At 38.1% G+C, this 20,222-nt stretch overlaps 1 protein-coding gene across 3 annotated transcripts in view; it reads right to left on the bottom strand.

Annotated features, from left to right (window-relative positions):
• The window catches only part of LOC136871713 (low-density lipoprotein receptor-related protein 12), a 101,723-nt gene that overhangs the window by 69,389 nt on the left and 12,112 nt on the right, over nucleotides 1-20,222 (bottom strand). For all 3 annotated transcript variants that reach the window (XM_067145236.2, XM_067145235.2, XM_067145237.2), the window contains exon 4: nucleotides 8,223-8,449. In XM_067145236.2, coding sequence (XP_067001337.2) covers nucleotides 8,223-8,449 — 227 coding nt within the window. The remainder of the gene's footprint in view (nucleotides 1-8,222; nucleotides 8,450-20,222) is intronic.

Here is a 20,222-nt window from a genome sequence, read left to right as displayed (position 1 = left end):
CAACTAATAATAAATATTCAAGCTCAGATGCTCAGTATGTAATTTTTCTTATGTTGGCCAAACTGGCCGCTGTTTCTCAACTAGATAATGCAGAACATTGTAACGCCCAAAAACATAATAAGGTCTCTGCGATGAGTAACCACATGAAGGAAACAGGTCAAAAATCTACTACAATAGATCAGGATTTACAAATCTTAAAAAGAACTTAAAAAGGTAAGCTCATGATGGAATATGAAAACTTATACATTTTCCTAGATCAATAATTTAAGAAAGACAAAAACTTAAATGATGTAACAGAGAACAAAAGCCCTCTTTATGAACAGATTCCAATTATATTACAAAAACCACTCCTTCTGAATAGTAATTTTTATAAGATGTTTAGTACCAAATCAGTAAACACTCCCACCAATCTAACACACACACACCACCCCCCTCCCCTTCTCCCGCTGCCGGCAACTCCTCCTCACGTGCAGCGAATAGGCCCTTAGCCATGCCTTCCCAAGCCTAACCCCCTCCACCAAGACTTCACAAATACAACACGCAAAGTAGAGCTCGGCGGCTGCCAGTTGCTCTAAAGCACTCAACGTATGTTAACATCTCAGCGGTTGAAGGGGTAAGTGTCAACACTTTTCATTTAACTTCCACTATTCAGCTCCTTAATTCCAATTATAGTCCTTCATTAAATTTTCAAAATAACTCTTTAATTACAGAATTTCATCACACACTTGCCTACCCACCGAGTGACAACAATGTTCCCTTTCGACTAGTACGCTCACCTCAACACGTCCAACAACAAAGAGCCACACCTATCACAAGATCTTCCCACAAATACTACCTCAATGAAAATGGCCTAAGGATGTCGACACAAACTTCAATATAGCCTACGGCACCAGCATTCCAACTAACATTATCTCAAAAAGAAGCAGGCCATATGAAAATTCTTCAAAATTTATAAGCATATAAATGAAAATCAATACATATTGACTTCAAGAACCAACGACCATTACCAATGCTCAACTTTCCTCAAGTTTTTAACAACATGCCAATTGATAATTAAATGGAATGTGCTTTCTGATTTTTATCTTTAATGTAATATCTTTTAATATCAAGAACCAGCCACCTATGTCATAAACATCAAATAATTGTCATGTTTATAGACTCAAATATTAATTATTTTTTTTGCTATTTGCTTTACGTCGCACCGACACAGATAGGTCTTATGGCGACAATGGGACAGGAAAAGCTTAGGAGTGGGAAGGAAGCGGCCATGGCCTTAATTAAGGTACAGCCCCAGCATTTGCCTGGTAAAAAATGAAATGGCGTATGGCTTTTAGTGCCGGGAATGTCTGAGGACATGTTCGGCTTGCCAGGTGCAGGTCTTTTGATTTGACACCCGCAGGCAACCTGCGCGTCATGATGAGGATGAAATTATGATGAAGACAACACCTACACCCAGCCCCCGAGCCAGCGAAATTAACCAATGATGGTTAAATTTCCCGACCCTGCCGAGAATCGAACCCGGGACCCCTGTGACCAAAGGCCAGCATGCTAACCATTTAGCCATGGAGCCAGACATTTGCCTGGTGTGAAAATGGGAAACCACAGAAAACCATCTTCAGGGCTGCCGACAGTGGGGTTCGAACCCACTATCTCCCGGATGCAAGCTCACAGCTGCACAACCCTAACCGCACAGCCAACTCGCCTGGTTTAAGTAATAGTTTACTACATTTTATACTGTAATAGTTGTTTAATGATCTCCAATCCATTTTACAAGACAGTTTTTAACAGTATTGATAAGTCATTTCCAATCAGGTACCTGATCTATTCCTAAGGTAAAAAAAATATGGCTGATGATGCCTACTATTGATAGGCGAAACATGTACCATCCAATGTATTAATTTTATGTTAATTTTGATAAGGACAAAGTCCTAATTTTTAAGATTGTATTGTATTGAATAGGTCGGTGAACAATAAAAACATACTAGTGTCATTTAATGCTAATGTCATGCGAGAAGACTGGGAAAGGGGGCGTCAGAATTCTAGAAAGATCCATGTTCTCGTAAAAGGGAATAAATCACAGTTAAGCTGCAATCTCAAACAATAGTAACTCTAATCGGGAGATTACATCACTTAACCAGACATAACGAAAGGTGTAATGTTAAGAAGATGAGAAGGAAAGAACATTCTCTGAAACATTTTTTGATGGTATAACTTTGTCTTTTCTACTACATCTGGAAACTTTGAATACTTCTACATAATTTTATGGACTTTGTCTTTAAATGTCTTATGAGTTTGTATTCCAACTTAGAATTTCATTCTACGATTTCGTGTGGATTACATTCTGAAGCAAACTTGGGAACATTTCGTGTCGCTGAGAAGAAATTATTATTTCACGAGAGAACTCGTGAACCTGTCGAATACGAAGTGGATCAACATAGAAGATTACCACAGTGAATAAGTTAGCTAGAGACAACTTCAAGCAGCTTATGGCGAGAGTTATGCAACTGTAAGACCTGAATCAAGATATTAAATTCAACTGATATTAGCTAAGGAGGCAGAGAATGAATGGAGCGTTAAATGTTGTACATCTTTGCATCAAGAAATAGACAAGTATAATAGTACACAACTTAGTGGTGTAAATGCAAGTGGATCAAATTTCTAATTTGAGTCTTAGTTTCAGCCTAACTACGAGAACAAGATCATCAGTCATGGACCCGCGAGGGAGGATCTCCTGACTTCGTGGACATCATGTACGTCTAAGCTGTAATTGTGTGAGTCAGCACAATGAACTTGTACTATCCCACTTAATCGAGAGATGAGACCACCTGTCTTCATGTCTACACATCCCAGCTGAATCTGTCTGCATCGAGGAACATGAGTATCAATTAAATACTATTTTTCTTTTCTGTAGATTTTCATCAAATTGTATTCTAGATTAAGGAATTTGTTTACTATTAGATAAATTTGATTTTTCTTTCATCTTGGTGTTGGTTAATTAGAGCATGAATATTAATAGTTCATCATTATTTTAGAGAGAGAGAGAGAGAGAGAGAGAGAGAGAGAGAGAGAGAGAGAGAGAGAGAGAGAGATACAATCTTCAAAGATTATCACTGGAATAGTGAGGCCCTGATGATGATGATGATGATGATGATGATGATGATGATGATGATGATGATAATAATAACAATATTTTTTGGAAACTGAAGCTGAAACGTACCCTGACAATCTGAATCAGATCGTAACACTAATTTCATTCCTTGGCAGCCACGTGATATTTATTCTTCAGAATACTTTCTCATGAGATAGGAAATAATAATCAGAAAATAAAGGTCAAGTAAAGTAGAATGGGATAAATAACACAAGTTGTTGAGAGTTAAATTAGATTGCAAGGTGATTGTTGAAATGCCGAGAATGCCCGATTCGACTGAAATGATATGGAATGGAATCCATGCAGCGAATGAGTGGGGTAATTGCAATGGTGGATTGAATTATAACCACATGGTGACCACTAGGGTACACATTGGTCATGTATGATGATAATAAATTACTTTAAATGAACTCAACAACAATTAAAGAAGATTTGTATGCTGTGATTAAGTATTGATTTTGCACAATTGAGTGTATGTATCTGAATTTATCCTTAATTGTACGGGATGATGACGGAGTAATTAATGTCTAATAGGTGATTTTTCGTCTCATTCTTTGTTTTCATCCCTTACTAGGAGTTGCGTGTGTCGTCATTGTAGGGTCGTCTACATAATTTGACAACTCATAATCTAAAAATAAGGAATCGATAATAATAGCTCCATGGCTAAATAGTTAGCGTGCTGACCTTTGATCACAGGGGTCCCGGGTTCAATTCCTGGCAGGGTTGAGAATTTTAACCATCAATGGTTAATTTTGCTGGCGTGGGGACTGGGTGTATGTGTCGTCTTCATCATCATTTCATCCTCATTACAGGTCGTCTACGGGCATCAAATCAAGACCTGCACCTGGTGAGCCGAACATGTCCTTGGACACTTCCGGCACTAGAAGCCATATGCGATTTGATGATTTCAATAATAGTAAAAAACCTAGATAACAATAAATTAATTCCGTAATGAAACCCTTATTTGATATGATGGTGTGGTTGTGATGTGATTTGAAATCATGTGAACATAATTTTGTGTTTATTCACATTTGGATTTTCGGAACTCTGTACGTATTCATGTAGTGAGAGATTCTGATCACAGTGAACCCAAGACTATGATATGTAATGGATTATGCTCTAATATTTCCAACAAATGGTTTAATACAGTAAATGCAGTTTTGCTTGATAATGAACTAGATTGAATACAACTGAGCGAGGTCTCGGAAAGGAGGGAATAAATATACAGATAAGAAAGGATTTCCACCTTATCAATACTGTTTCTTGTAAAACAATTATCTTACAGTACCGGTTTCGACCTTATTAGCTGAACAATAAACCGTATTGAAATGGCGGATGGCTTTTAGTGCCGGAAGATCCCAGGACGGGCTCGGCTCGCCAGGTGCAGGTCTTTTGATTTGACTCCCGCAGGCAACCTGCGCATCGTGATGAGGATGAAATGATGATGAAGACAACACATACACCCAGCCCCCATGCCAAGGAAATTAACCAATGATGGTTAAAATTCCCGATCCTGCCGGGAATCAAACCCGGGATCCCAGTGACCACAGGCCAGCACGCTAACTATTTAGCCATGGAGCCAGACATAAACAGTATTGATAAGGTGGAAATCCTTCCTTATCTGTATATGTGTAATCTGTCATTACGGACATGAAACTCATAAATCACGCAGAGGGAATAAACCGAAGAATCTGATAAAAATATAATTTGATAAGAATGAAAGTTAGTGAATAATAGAGAAAGGGTTGAATAACTAAAAAATGTGACAGAGAATAAAGAGATAAAATGTATAAGAAGATGTACAATGTTAGAAGGATCCACCTTTCAATACTTCGTTGTAAGTTGAACTAAAAAGAAGTCACAACTTGTTTATTGGGACCGGTTTCGACACATTACAAGTGTCATCATCAGCCAAATAGTAAAGTAGGGCAAGATATAAAGATCTTAAAACAACTAATACATTGAACACAAACAAGTTGTGACTTTTTTTTAGTTCACCTTACAACAAAGTATTGAAAGGTGGATCCTTCTAATATTGTACATCTTCTTATTTCTCTATTCAATACGGAACGATCATGAAGTTTTTAACTTTAAATAAAATGTATTGTAAAAAAAAATTGAGCTATGGGGATATAATACTCAGTCCCAGTTGACTTATTAATATGGGTGAGAAATAACTTTCATATTATGAAGTTTGATCAAATACAAACAGCATTTTTGTTCCTGAACATGAACAGTTGGTAGGACTAGCCCTGCTCTTCTGGTATGCTTAGGCAGGACCGTTAGGAGTGGGGTGAGCGTACTGTATGATATTTCCCGTAGTTTTGTCAGTAACGCTCACGATGTCGGAGCAACAGGTGCACCCCTCCACTGTGCAATGCATATTTATAAAATTTCTTGCTCGTCAAGGAGTTACAGCTGCAGAAATTTTCCGGAGATTGACTGCACAGCGGTGATCAAACATTGTCAAGGATGCGGGTGTTTGCCTGGCATAAAAAGTTCAAGGAAGGACGAGAACATGTAGAAAATCAGCAACACGATCGCCGTCCTTGGACCAGCATTACAGACAAAAATATTTGTGCGGTTAAAAGACATTATTGACGACGATGGACAGTATCAGAAATTGCAGAACAAGTCGGAATCAGTTATGGGAGCTGTCAAGCAATCATCAAAAACGACCTACAGTCCCGTAAAGTGTGTTCCAGATGGGTCCCTCACCTTTTAACCGAAAATCTGAAGTTGTGGAGGTCTGTCAGAGGCTTACAGCAAGGTTTGCAGAAGAAGGTGATGCATTTTTGCGTTGGATCGTCACCAAACAAGCCAACTAAGGAGTAGCGGAGGAAAGGGAAGGCAACACCAGTGAAAGCCAAGACTCGACTGTCAGCTGGAAAGGTTCTTGCAACCGTTTTTTCGATTGACGAGGCATTTTGCTGATTGATTTTTTGAATGAGCGACGCACAATCAATGCTGCTTACTACGGCGAGCTGTTGAACAAGGCAAGGGTTGCATATCGCCGCAAAAGACAAGCCAACCGATTCGACAAGTCATCCTCCTCCACAGCAATGCGTGGCCCCATAATGCAGCTCTAACTGTCTCCAAGCTACAGGAAATGCACTGGACTACACTTGATCATCACCCTTACAGCCCGGACTTATCGCCCTTCAATTTCCATTTGTTCGGATCGCTTAAAGAAGCTCTAGGAGGGCAATGATTTGAAGATGACGAGAGTGTGGAAGACTTCGTGCGCAACTGGCTGGTGACACAACCCAGTTCTTTTTACGATGAGGGCATCAAAAAGCTGCCCATATGTTGGGACAAATGCATTTCCAAAGCAGGAAACTATGTGAAAAAATAAATTGTAATTGCTTTGTGTTTTTCAAAAAATGAATTTAAATAAAAATTAAAATCCTGTTCATATTTGATCCCCCCTCGTAAAAATAAATGATACAACTAATATTAACCTCTTAAATGGGCATGACGTATATATTTGTACGCTGAATGTTACAGGGTAATGGGCATGACAAATATATACGTACTCGTCTTTTACCGCAAATATCTCCTGGGTATGACGAGCTACTTTGCCGCGTCGTGTATTGTCGTCTTAATTGATGTTTTTCCCACACGATGGCAGTAAATACCACGTCATGCTTCTTGAGGCTTATTTCTTTTTATTTTACAGCTGTGCAGTGCTACTTGCCCGCAGAAGGCTAAATATGACAGCATCTAGTTCAAAGAGTTTGAAACGCTTGAAGAACAACGAGATTATTCAACACTTAGAGAATGATTGTGACCATTTATCTTCTCAGAAATCCAAACATGAGTGGTTTGATACAGATGAAGGTGAGTCTGATAGTGAAAGTGGTTCAGAGAATGAGAATGAAGAACAAGGTGAACAACATGATGAAACGGATGAAGGCAAAGTGCCGCGTGGTGTTTCACGTCAGAAATTCGTATTTTCTGGTGCTAGTGGTGTAAATGTGGACTTCGACGATGAATCCAATCTGTTGGAATATTTTGAACAGTTCATAGGTGATGATATCTTTCAACTTATTGCCACACAGACCAATGTGTATACTAAAAAGCCCATCCAACTTGAAACCACAGTCACAAGCGAGAGATTGGGTGGATACAAATCCAACTGAGATAAAAACTCTAATTGGACTTCTAATGCTGCAGGGGATAGATCATAAACCAGAAAACAGTATGTACAGTACTTCTCAAAACGGGAAAGTATCGCAACCCCTTACTTTTCGAAAATTATCTCTGAGACAAATCCCTGCAGTACTAGTGAGGTAAATGACGTAACTGACTGTGAAGTTAATGTAAAATTTTTCACAATGTCACTAGCATGATGTGTAATTCATAAATATTACTTTCTTTTATATGTTTTAATTTTAGGTGCTAACAGATGAACAAAACACTCAAATTTCAACCAGGTAAATGACCTTGCAGTTAATGAAAAATGATTCAGAATGTCACATGCATGATATGATATTTATAAATACCCCCTTGCTTTTATTTGTTTCAACTTCTGGCTGTAAAATATGGGCCAAACTCTCAAATTCCAACCACGTAAATGACTTTGCAGTTAATATAAAATGGTTAAACAAAAGAGGACATGGGAACCAATGACAAATATTATATTACAATTCAAGCCTGCTGACTAGCAGATAAAAAATCAGAAGTTGGGGTTTAACACAATAAACTTACATCACGCTTTTACCAATGCTAATTTTCCTGGTATACTGTACGTCCTGTACCATTCAACAGTAAGAAAGTATATTAACCCTTTAAAATGACATCTAATTTATAGTCTCTTCTTCTGTACACTAGCTTGAACTTTCTGAAGCCATTCACATCTTCACCTTTTATTCATTTTTAACACTCACAAAAAGCTTTATGCACTTTTGGACAAATTAAATATTACAGCATAAGAATAGTATGTAACAAGACCTCTAGAAATGAATTATATACATAACATACGCCACTACATTCACACAACGGTACTTTAACGGAATATTTACCAAGTAAACACTTAACTAGGTGCATAATAATTTCCGTAGAACCACCTTACCTATCATATAGACAAGTTTGAATCCTCTTCCTCCTTTGACTACTTTAGAGGTATGAAACTTGATATAGGTCCTATTATGGGGCAAGGTCAGGGTCCTTGGCTTTACACTATGACCACACAGCTTGAGAGGTTCCTTGGCTCCAATCTGTGGTATGGAGAGCCAAGCATGACTACAACATGGCTGCTGTATGCAGTCTGTATCTTCCTCAAGGTCCAAATCTAATACACTAAATAAAATAAACATCAAATAAAGTGGCTTTTGCATTACATATGAAAAAATACATTGATACCGGTAATAATAACTAGATATTTTGTCACTTGTTACACTGTAGCATCATATATACATTACAACGATTATAGCTACATATTTTGTCAATTATTAGATTGTACCATCATATATGTAGAGAATAATTGTTACTGGTTTTATATCCCTTTAACTATATTTTTATGGTTTTCAGAAAAGCCATATGTGCAGACATTACTCAGAAAGGTGCATTTTATTCTCCCATTTTGAATAGCAAAACATTCAATTAGTTTCAGAGAATTAAAATAAAGATACAGTGCTTTATAAAAAGAATTATATTTACATATATTAAAGCATTAAAAGATGCACTAAAATTAATTCAAGAATTCAACAAAACACACTTGAGAGATTACTACAAAACTCCCCAAATCAGTTACAAAATAAAATATTAATTAAGGTCAACTCCAGAAAAATTAATCCCCAACCCTACTAATGAAGGATGAAAATGGTAAACTGGCCCATAACAATAAAGACAATACGTAAATCCTCACTAAATATTTCACTAAACTCCTAAATTGTGAGAAACCAACAGAACTCATTACCTTTGACACCAACACTCCAATAACAACGCCACTAGAAAACGTCAAACGTCCCACAATAAAAGAAGATTACCAAGCACTGGATGAGATGAAAAATTACAAAGCACCAGGAGAAGATCAGACCTTTGTAGAGATCTAAAAATATGCAGGAAGATCAGCATAAAGTGCCTTTTATCAACAGCTTGTCAGCATAAGGATTAAAGAAAAACTACCAGAACACTGGACAACAGCAATCATCCACCCACTACATAAAAAAGCTGACAAAACAGATCCTAACAACTATACGGGAATCTCACTTCTAGACATTAAACATGAAGTCCTTTCAAGAATCATTCAGGTCACAACTCGAGAAGGAACTAGCAGAATACCAGAGAGATTTCAGAGGAGCTATCCTGACCAGATCATGAGTCTCAAGCTAATAATGGATTACAACAGGAGAGGAAATAGAGATATAGCGACAACATTTATAGACTTAAACAAAACAAAAAAAGCATGCATTTGCAACCACAGGAAATCTATACTAAGAACTCTAAGACACCTTTTTTTTTCTTTTACAAGTTGCTTTACGTCGCACCGACACAGATAGCTCTTATGGTGACAATGGGACAGGAAAGGGCTAGCAGTGGAAAGGAAGCGGCCGTGGCCTTAATTAAGGTACAGCACCAGCATTTGCCTGGTGTGAAAATGGGAAACCGCGGAAAACAATCTTCAGGGCTGCCGACAGTGGGGTTCGAACCCTGCGAACCATGTAACCTTGCCGCGGTGGAGAGGCTTGTGTGTCCCAATGAAGCAGATAGCCGAGCCGCAGGTGCAACCATATCGGATGGGTATCTGTTGAGAGACCAGACTAAGGAATGGTTCATCGAAAGGGGGGTAGCAGCCTTTCGGAAGTTGCAAGGGCGGCAGTCTGGATGATTGACTGATATGGCCTTGTAATAATACTCAACATGGCTTAGCTGTGTTGATACTGCTACACGGCTGAAAGCAACGGGAAACTACAGCCGTAACTAACTCCCGAGGACATGCAGCTCTCTCTGTATGAATGATGTACTGATGATGGTTTCCTCCCGGGTAAAATATTCCAGAGGTAAACTAGTCCCCCATTCGGATGGGGACTACACGAGAGGGGGCGATCATCAGAAAGATGGATACTGACATTCTGCAAGTCGAAGCGTGGAATGTTAGAAGTTTGAATCGTTGTGGTAGATTAGAGAATCTCAAAAGGGAGATGGATAGACTAAAGTTAGATGTAGTTGGTATAAGTGAAGTACGTTGGCAGGAAGAACAGGATTTTTGGTCAGGCGACTACCGAATTATCAACACAAAATCAAACAGAGGAAATGCAGGAGTTGGTTTAATAATGAATAAGAAAATAGAGCAGCGAGTAAGCTACTACGACCAGCATAGTGAAAGAATTATTGTCGTCAAGATAGGCACCAAACCAATGCCCACCACAATAGTGCAGCCTACTAGCTCAGCGGATGATGAGGAAATCAAAAGAACATATGAAGAGATAGAAGATTTAATACAATATGTAAAAGGCGACAAGAATCTAATTGTGATGGGAGACTGGAATGCAGTGGTAGGCCAAGGAAGAGAAGGTAATACAGTATGAGAATTCGGATTGGGATAAAGGAACGAAAGAGGAAGTCGGCTGGTTGAATTCTGAAATGATCATAATTTAGTCCTTGCCAATACTTGGTTCTAACACCACAAACGACGGCTTTATAAGTGGATGAGACCTGGAGACACTGGAAGGTATCTAATAGACTTCATTATGATTAGGCAGAGATTCAGAAACCAGGTGTTGGATTGCAAAACTTTCCCAGGAGCAGACGTGGACTCTGACCACGACTTTTTGGTCATGACATGCCATCTGAAGCTGAAGAAATTGAAGAAAGGAAAGAATGCAAAAGGATGGGATCTAGACAAGTTAAAAGAAAAGAGTGTGAAGAATTGTTTCAAGGAACATGTTGCAAAGAGACTAAATGAAAAGGCTGAAGGAAACACTATAGAGGAAGAGTGGATAGTCATGAAAAATGAAGTCAACAGGGCTGCTGAAGAAATGTTAGGAAGGAAGAAAAGTTCAACTAAGAATCAGTGGATAACTCAGGAGATACTAGACCTGATTGATGAACGACGGAAATACAAGAACGCTAGAAATGAAGAGGGCAGAAAAGAATACAGGCGAATAAAGAATTAAGTGGATAGAAAGTGCAAGGTAGTTAAGGAAGAATGCCTGAAGGAGAAGTGCAAGGATGTCGAAGGTTGTATGGTTCTAGGAAAAGTAGATACTGCATACAGGAAAATCAAGGAAACCTTTGGAGAAAGGAAATCTAGGTGTATGAATATTAAGAGCTCAGACAGAAAGCCACTTCTAGGGAAAGAAGACAAAGCAGAAAGATGGCAGTAACATATCCTACAGTTGTATCAAGGTGAAGGTATAGATAATTTGGTTCTGGAACAAGAAAAGGCTGTTGATGCTGATAAAATGGGAGACCCAATTTTGAGGTCAGAGTTTGACAGAGCTGTGAGCGACCTAAATAGGAACAAGGCACCTGGAATTGATGACATTCCCTATGAATTACTGACTGCCTTAGGAGAAACCAGCATGGCAAGGCTATTCCATTTAGTGTGTAAGATGTATGAGACAGGAGAAGTCCCACCCGATTTTCGGCAGAATGTTGTTATACCTATTCCCAAGAAAGCTCATGCTGACAGGTGTGAAAACAATCGCACCATTGATTTAGTATCTCATGCCTGCAAAATTTTAACACGTATTATTTACAGAAGAATGAAAAAACAAGTTGAAGCTGAGTTGGGAGAAGATCAATTTGGCTTCAGAAGAAATGTAGGAACACGTGATGCAATCCTGACTTTACATCTGATCTTAGAGAATCAAATCAAGAACGACAAGCCCACATACATGGCATTCATAGATCCAGAAAAGGCATTCGATAATGTTGATTGGACCAGCTATTTAAGATTCTGAAGGTGATTGGAATCAGATACCGAGAACGAAGAACTACCTACAATCTGTACAAAAATCAGTCTGCAGTGATAAGAATTGAGGGCTTTGAAAAAGAGGCAGCAATCCAGAAAGGAGTGAGGCAAGGCTGCATTTGTCCCCCCTCCTTTTCAATGTTTACATAGATCAGGCAGTAAAGGAAATCAAAGAGGAATTTGGAAAGGGAATCATAATCCAAGGAGAGGAAATCAAAACCTTGAGATTTTCCGATGATATTGTTATTTTATCTGAGACTGCAGAAGATCTCGAGAAGCTGCTGAATGGTATGGATGAAGTCTTGGGTAAGGAGTACAAGATGAAAATAAATAAGTCCAAGACAAAAGTAATGGACTGCAGTCAAACGAAGGCAGGTGATGCAGGAAATATTAAATTAGGAAATAAAGTCTTAAAGGAAGTAGGTGAATATTGCTACTTGGGTAGTAAAATAACAAACGATGGCAGAAGTAAGGAGGATGCATATTAGCAAAGTAAGGAAGAGCTTTCTTAAGAAAAGAAATTTGCTCACTTCAAACGTTGATATAGGAATTAGAAAGATGTTTTTGAAGACTTTCGTGTGGAGCGTGGCATTGTATGGAAGTGAAACATGGACGATAACTAGCTCAGAAAGAAAGAGAATAGAAGCTTTTGAAATGCAGTGTTACAGAAGAATGCTGAAGGTGAGATGGATAGATCGAATCACAAATGAAGAGATACTGAATCGAATTGGCGAGAGGAGATCGATTTGGCTAAATTTGATGAGAAGAAGTGATAGAATGATAGGACACATCTTAAGACACCCAGGACTTGTTCAGTTGGTTTTTGAAGAAGTGTAGGTGGTAAGAACGGTAGGGGTAGACCAAGGTATGAATATGACAAGCAAATTAGAGCAGATGTAGGATGCAGTAGTTACGTAGAAATGAAAAGGTTGGCACATGATAGGGTGGCATGGAGAGCTGCATCAAACCAGTCTATGGACTGATGACTCAAACAACAACAACAACAACAACATCCCCCGAATACTGGCCTCACTTAAGCCTCATAAACAACCAAGTCATAAGTGAAGTTCAGGGATGAATTATCAGCACCATTCGAGATCAAAACAGGACTACACCAGGGCGATGGACTCTCATCTCTACTGTTCAACTGTGCTCCAGAAATGGTAATGAATGAATGGTTTAAGAAACGGCCCCAAACAATAAAAATAAGCAGATAAATTAAAAAAAACTGCCTTTGTATTGCTGGTGACTTGATAACAATGATTTAGATGAAGCTAAAAGGCAGATATCAGAACTTCAAAACTGACCTTAAAATATCATTTGAAAAGACAGAAATTATGTTCCAAACACCAACACTGTTAAAAGAAATAAGCATAAATGGTAATCAAGTGAAAACAGTCAACCAATTCAATACCTAGGAGTAGAGGTGGGGACGGAGCGAGTAGAACTGGAGAGTAACTCGGTTCTTCAGGTTTTCGTGACGTTACAGTGGAGCACCGATTTAACTCGAATACTCCGTATAGCGCTGCGGGTGCTTCAGTAAACCTTCCAGCCAGGCTAGACTCGCAACACCACTATGCTGTAGTTCAGACTCCAGACTGAGACGTCTGTTCTATTTCTGTTTCCTTATACTACATATGTCTTTGTTTAAAGTTGATGCGCTATATTTTCTACCGATATTTGTAATAAGAAAGAAGCAATAATGCCATGACAGTCCTCCCAACCATGGCAGTACTTTACTAGCAGACCAGGTAGAAAATCCGCTACTTCTAAAATTTGCAATCAAATCTATTGTACAGGTGGAGGAACGTCAAATTTATGGAATCACATAAAACGAGCTTATCGTAAGGACATGGTACAAATAGAGTTGCACATCGTGAAAGTAATTCCATTCCAACGTATGGATGAGACAGTGCAGGAAAAAAAAAAAAGTTGCTTAGGAGTTTGCGTACTTTTGTATGCGAAGACAAGCAGTCACTGAGGATTGTAGAGGATAGAGCCAGACCTGTAGCTTAGATCCTTTCCAACAGAGCAAAAAAGAACAAGGCCACCATAGCTCAATTTGTAGAGCTACCGACGCGAACTCGGGAGGTTGTGGGCTCGGATCCCACTGGTGTCCGGTTGGCCATTTTTTTTCTCTACTTAACGTCTCTTCGACACGCACTAGATGTATGCAACACGACCTAATATGTTGAAAGTCAATTTCAATTACAATGCGGTCGTGAAATTTCAATATTCACTGACCCTTAAGTGAACTTGCTCTTGCTTACCTTAGCGTACCAGCTACATCTGTGCCCGCATTGGAGGTGTTTTGCATGTGCTGGACAAATTCGTTCAGACCGAAGGTCGTCGCTTTCTGCAAAACGAGCCGAAACTCTGATATTTCTGAATGGAAATTCCTCCTTTAAAACATCTGTTCCATGCAATACAGAACACTAACGGTACTTCCCATACTGTCTGTGTACAACGTATTGTGTCTGGATTTTAATGCTTGTCACAAGATGAAGAATTGAGTTCATTTGTATACTTATTTCCATTACTGATGTTATCTTAACAGATTTTTCATTTAACTCTTTACCACATAGTTATAAATGAAATGTTTGACATTATATGAGTTTAGGCACATTTCAAAGCACTAGATTTCGTTTCGTCAATTATCACATGCATTTATATTTATTGTATTTATTTATTCATTTGTATGTTTATTTCTTTATTTATGTCTACTTGATATGCCTCACGTTAAGCACAGGGTTGTAATTACACTGTTTGTTACGTTACATGTTAAATTTATATTGCATTATAAAAATTGTGCAAATAACCAATAACAGATATTACGGAGCATTGTACCACTGATAATAATTGATAATCTTCTTTATGAATGTAAACTGTAGCTTAGAAGGTCAATATCAATTTTAAATTTACCGCTATAAAGTTGCACTCGGTTCTGTACTCAGTTTAACCGAGTAATGACGTCACAGTACTTGCTCCGAACCGAACCGCTCCGTCCCCACCACTACCTAGGAGAATTAATAGCAACCTAAAAAAAAAAAAAAAAAACCACTTGATCCAAATACCCAAAAACTAAAACATTACAATATAGTCATCAAATTGGAAGACACATGTTCAGCAGAGACCCTCTTTCACCTGAACGAACAATAAAAGACCAAGAGACTCCAGAAGATCGAAAAAAGAACTGGAAGAACTTGCATAATCAAAAAATACTAGAAAGACGGACATTGGCAGATAGTATCCAACAAAGTTTTGTATAACAGTTGGAACTCATCACTGATACTATGCATAAGAGGAGACGGATTCTTCGGACATACAATGAGAATGCAGGATTTGAGACTTCTGAAGAAACTGGTGCAGTATAATCTTGACTCAAAAAATATAACAAAAGGATGCAGATAGATCAGAGAAATAAGAGAGGATTTGAAGGAAATTGGCCTTACACCAGAAGACACCACGGATAAGGAAAAATTAAATTTAAAAAATCCAGGACATAAATATCTGCTTCACACTCGCAAGAAAAAACTAATAACACAAATATTTTCAACAATAGAAAGGACATGAAGATCGAAACACATGAAAAACACTGGGAGGTCTGCAAGGCTCGAACAGCCCCTTCGAAGAGGTCTGATCAACAGACTGACTACAGTGATCCTCTGCAGTCATAAAATTGAAAGAAGATTAAATCATTAAAGCATATTAAAATAAGCTCCAATGAATTATTTCAGGATGAGAAGATTTGATTATTATTCGTGTTTACACAAGAAGTTAAATATCTTATCCTTCCTTACAGATTTTGAATGATTTTATACAAAACCACTGCTGGAATTAACTTATGTACATTATGATTTGAAATCTAACCATTAACCCTAGAGTACTAACATACATTATGTGTATGTGTACACTTTACTCATCCGCTCAGTATTTTCCCTCTGTCTGTCCATATCTCGCCAACTTCCAGAAGTGCCTTCAGTTATCAGTAAGTAATACATCACCACAGCGTGCAGATGCAATCGTGAATTGCTTCTCCAGTTACAGCGTTATCGGTAAGTCACTGCACTTTTCTTATGTATATTAGTATGTGTAGATAAAATTGCTACGTCAGATTTATGCATGTTAGTATTACCGTATCACATACTGTATGTAAAATTGACATATTACAGTGTCTAGCGTGTAAATACTGGTTCTTCTTGTCTAGAGACAGTGAGGGAAATTTGGGACATGTTTATTCAAAACTACAGGGCTAACTTTTAGCCGGGCTCTTATTGCACAATAGATGAGCAACTTGTAGGATTAGAACCATGAAGTTTATATCCTATAATTATACAAGTTGATGAGAAAAAATATTAGCTGAACATACAAAATTCATAGACAGGAGGCTCACATATATATGACAACAGTTACTCTCCAGAAGGAACCAGGAGAAAAGAGTCCTCGCCACAGGTTGCTCTGTCCATATACAGAAGTTTTTCTTTTCACTTTCATATGTCAATTCGTTCCTCACTTGGAAATTTCCCACTCAAGCACCACAGACTGACCCTATAAATATACATGCATACCTTTTTAAGCATAGAGAGCTATCCCACCACACCAGAAAGAAGTTTTCACTTACCATACCAGAAATAAGTGATATAATTTTGAAATCTAACAGTGAATGAAAATGAGGTCTCAAAGTCTGGTGAAGCTTCTTTTTTCATATAAATACGTGAATTCACGCATGAATTTATCCAGAATCAGTAACTCATAAGCACCCCTCCATCCACATGAGAAGTGCTCTATACTAACGTCACCTAAAATTAAGTACATATTGAAACATTTTTTTAAAATGTTTTCCTCAGATGAATTATCAAGAGGAAATTAGTTTCTAAGTGGTAATTTCTTTTAAAAAAAAATTCATTATGACTTATTTCAAGTAGCGAAGCTCTCTCTTACACTTAACCACATCAAAATATCACATTTTACAACTATTATCTACAGATACAACTATAATAACAAGAGAGTGTGTTATTGCGTGCATGTGCACGTCAGCTAAATCTACGGCATGCAGAGATCTTTTTTCAATAAAGGTGGATGGAATGGGGGTGTAAATGCATCTCGAAGCCAGATTTTTCATTTTCACATTTGTTGGGGAGTTATGAATGAAAAAACAGCAGAAAACGTGTGTTGAGATTTGATAATCCAACGTGCTGTCACCAGGATTACATGTATACATTCAGTGTCATTAGTGCGATCACTCCCTTCCTTATCTGTGGTGGTTAGTGGGTCAGTCACTAGTGAGCACTATGAGAGACACTTTTGACAATCAAAAACATGTTTGCATCCCCCGGCAATAAGTTAGTACGAGATGTAGACGTAAAATACATTCAAAAGTGTTTCTATCCATGGTTGAAAGATGAATATAGCGTCAGTAATGTTCCTTGTGCGTGATATCAACCAGCGAGAGAGTGTGTTATTGCGTGCATGTGCACTTCAGCTAAATCTACGGCATGCAGAGATCTTTTTTCAATAAAATAATAACTAAGCCATTCTGTTTCGTTCTGTGTTGTACACTGGGATACAATAAAATATCCAGCATTTAAACATTTTTCAGCCCACCTAGACAAAAGGATTTCATTACCTAAAGTTTCAATTCTTCTTCAGGGCAAAGGAAATCTTGAGAAACTTTCAAGCTCGAGTATCTTCTAGGTTTGCTTGCAAACTTTCCAAGTAGTGGACAACTGCTAATGGTGAATATTTTATTTAAATTCAGTTCTGTATGTAATCTATTACAGAAAGAGGTACAGCCACTTGCTTATGACCAAGGAGTGTACTCCTCACCGACACGGATATCCAGTAGGCAGATAAATAATACACCAGCATGTCAGGATAAGGAAGTGACCCGATGTTCATCTTGCTACCTCACAATCTCAAGGATGTGATTGTTCTTTGGACTTTTATAAAATTTTATAGAAGGTCAAACTGTTGTGACACCAAATTCAGATGATTAAACAGTGCCATGCCCGAATCTTGGTTGCCCTGGATACCAATACCGTTAAAACAGAACCTATTCTCAATATATACAGTTTTTAGTAACACAAATGTATTTTGAAGCACGATATCTTGGTTCTATTCTCTTCCAACATGTTCTGAACCAGCCACTATTCATAATTTCTATTTTCTAGTGTATTCCTTTTCCAAAAGGCTTTCAATGCAAAAAACAGGAATGATGGGAAATGTTGATTGTGCTTTCTTGATCAGAAAATTTGCACATTCGATATTTAAGAATTTCAAGTACAGTACAGTATTGTGTTGGGATAACTACAAGAACAGCTAATAGTGGGATGTGGTATGATTACTCTATGTAACTTACACTGGCACCGTGCAGTGGTGGCGTGCTTAAACTCAAAAAGTGACAACACTATTTCTTCCACTCATTTTAGTCAAGTGACGGTTTCTCACTGTTTTAAGAATGTTTAGACTGATGCTTTCATGGTTCAGATGATAATAATTTTGATTTCACAACAAGTCAAATTAATTGTCACTATATCTGTCTAAAAGAGGCAAACCATTGGAAATCTTTACATTTTGCAAAGACTTTGCCATGCATCCTCAGAAGAGAAATTCATTATGCAATCATGATCAATAGATCAAGGTTCTCTTCTGAGGACACAGAGCAAAGCCTTTGTAAACCATAGATTCCCAGCTGTTATGTGTGTAACGTGGGTTCAGCCTGGAGATGTGTACAGGAAGGACATTGACGTTAAAAGTGGAAAAATCAGTTACCACCGCAAGTGCAATCTGTGGTGTGCACAACACATTTACACCATAATGTCGAGAGTTACCGCAAGTGGCGAAGTTATGGGGCCTTTATGTATCTCTTTAAGAGAGTCGAAAGGTGTGTTTTGTAAGACGGTGAAAAAGAACATGTTTTCATGTGAAAATATTCATGTTGGTTGCAATAAATCCAAAAAAAAGGGGATCTATACAAGTGAACAAATGGTTTAATGACATATTCAAGCAAAATACACCATCCGGTAAAGTTGCACTCAATCTTAATTCCTTTTCTGAACATAAATCTACACAAAATGAAGATACTGTACAGCTGATGATGATCCCCCCCTGGTGCCACAGCTTACTGTCAACCACTAGATGGTGCAAGAGTTCAGAGTATGGAAAGCCTTTGTACGCAGATTATCTGGCACAGTTCAATTATTGAATTTGGGTATCATTTTGGTGCAGAAAAACACCATATTGAAAATTCAATCCCTGACATATCACCAACTGTCATCTCCTCATTTTCGTCCCATGTGGCAATATGCCTGGTACTGAAATCAGTATTTATCCAAAAACCCGGGAGCCTTTCAACATCCTGTGCAATATCGTTTTGACAGCGGTGATTTAAAATGTTCCATTTGCCCTTCTCCTCGCTTCGTTAAGTGTGGTTGCTGTAGAACTGCTTTGTGCATTCAACATTTCTACCACGAGCATCATTGTTGCAGTAACTATAGGGAGTAACTTGCTTTAGAGTATAACGTACCTTGCTATATTTATTAACCTTTACTTTCACCATAACAATCTTATTCTATTGCCTTTATTAACCCACAATCAATGCAGGAATAAAATTATTCCTCTTAATGCCACAACACCTTTTTCACGACGTGCTTAACGGAATAAGAAAGAAGATCAGTGGTGTGGTCCCTCGACGAGCGAAATCAGCATGCGACACAGTCCTGCATAGCCAAGTGGGCCAATTCCACCATGCAAATTTCAACACTTTCTGTAGTCTCATAAATTAATTTCCAAAAGAGACGTTTTGGCCGTTGAGTTATTCTTGGCTCATTTAACATGTGTGCAAAATTTGCATAAGATCCGAGATTCCTTGGTATGTACCCTTTCCTTGTTAGACGAACAGTTGAAGAATTTCTAATCATCACCAAGCCAACTGTCTTGGTTTTACTGATTTTATTTTAAGACCTAAGGTTGTAAAAACTTCATGCCAAAGATCTAGTCTAGCTTGTACTTCCGCTTCCTCTCACCCCATTCTATTACATCAGTAAAAACCAGGGCAATACTGTTAGATCCTTTCTTTTAACTGCTTTTAAAACTTCACCCATTATGATTATGAAGAAGAGTGGTGAAAGACAACTTCCTTGCTGGACTCCACTC

Source organism: Anabrus simplex, chromosome 4, assembly GCF_040414725.1.
Source record: "Anabrus simplex isolate iqAnaSimp1 chromosome 4, ASM4041472v1, whole genome shotgun sequence".
NCBI classification, from domain to species: Eukaryota; Metazoa; Arthropoda; class Insecta; order Orthoptera; family Tettigoniidae; genus Anabrus; species Anabrus simplex.
Note: the sequence above shows the minus strand (reverse complement) of the source record. Positions and strands in the feature narration are given on the sequence as shown.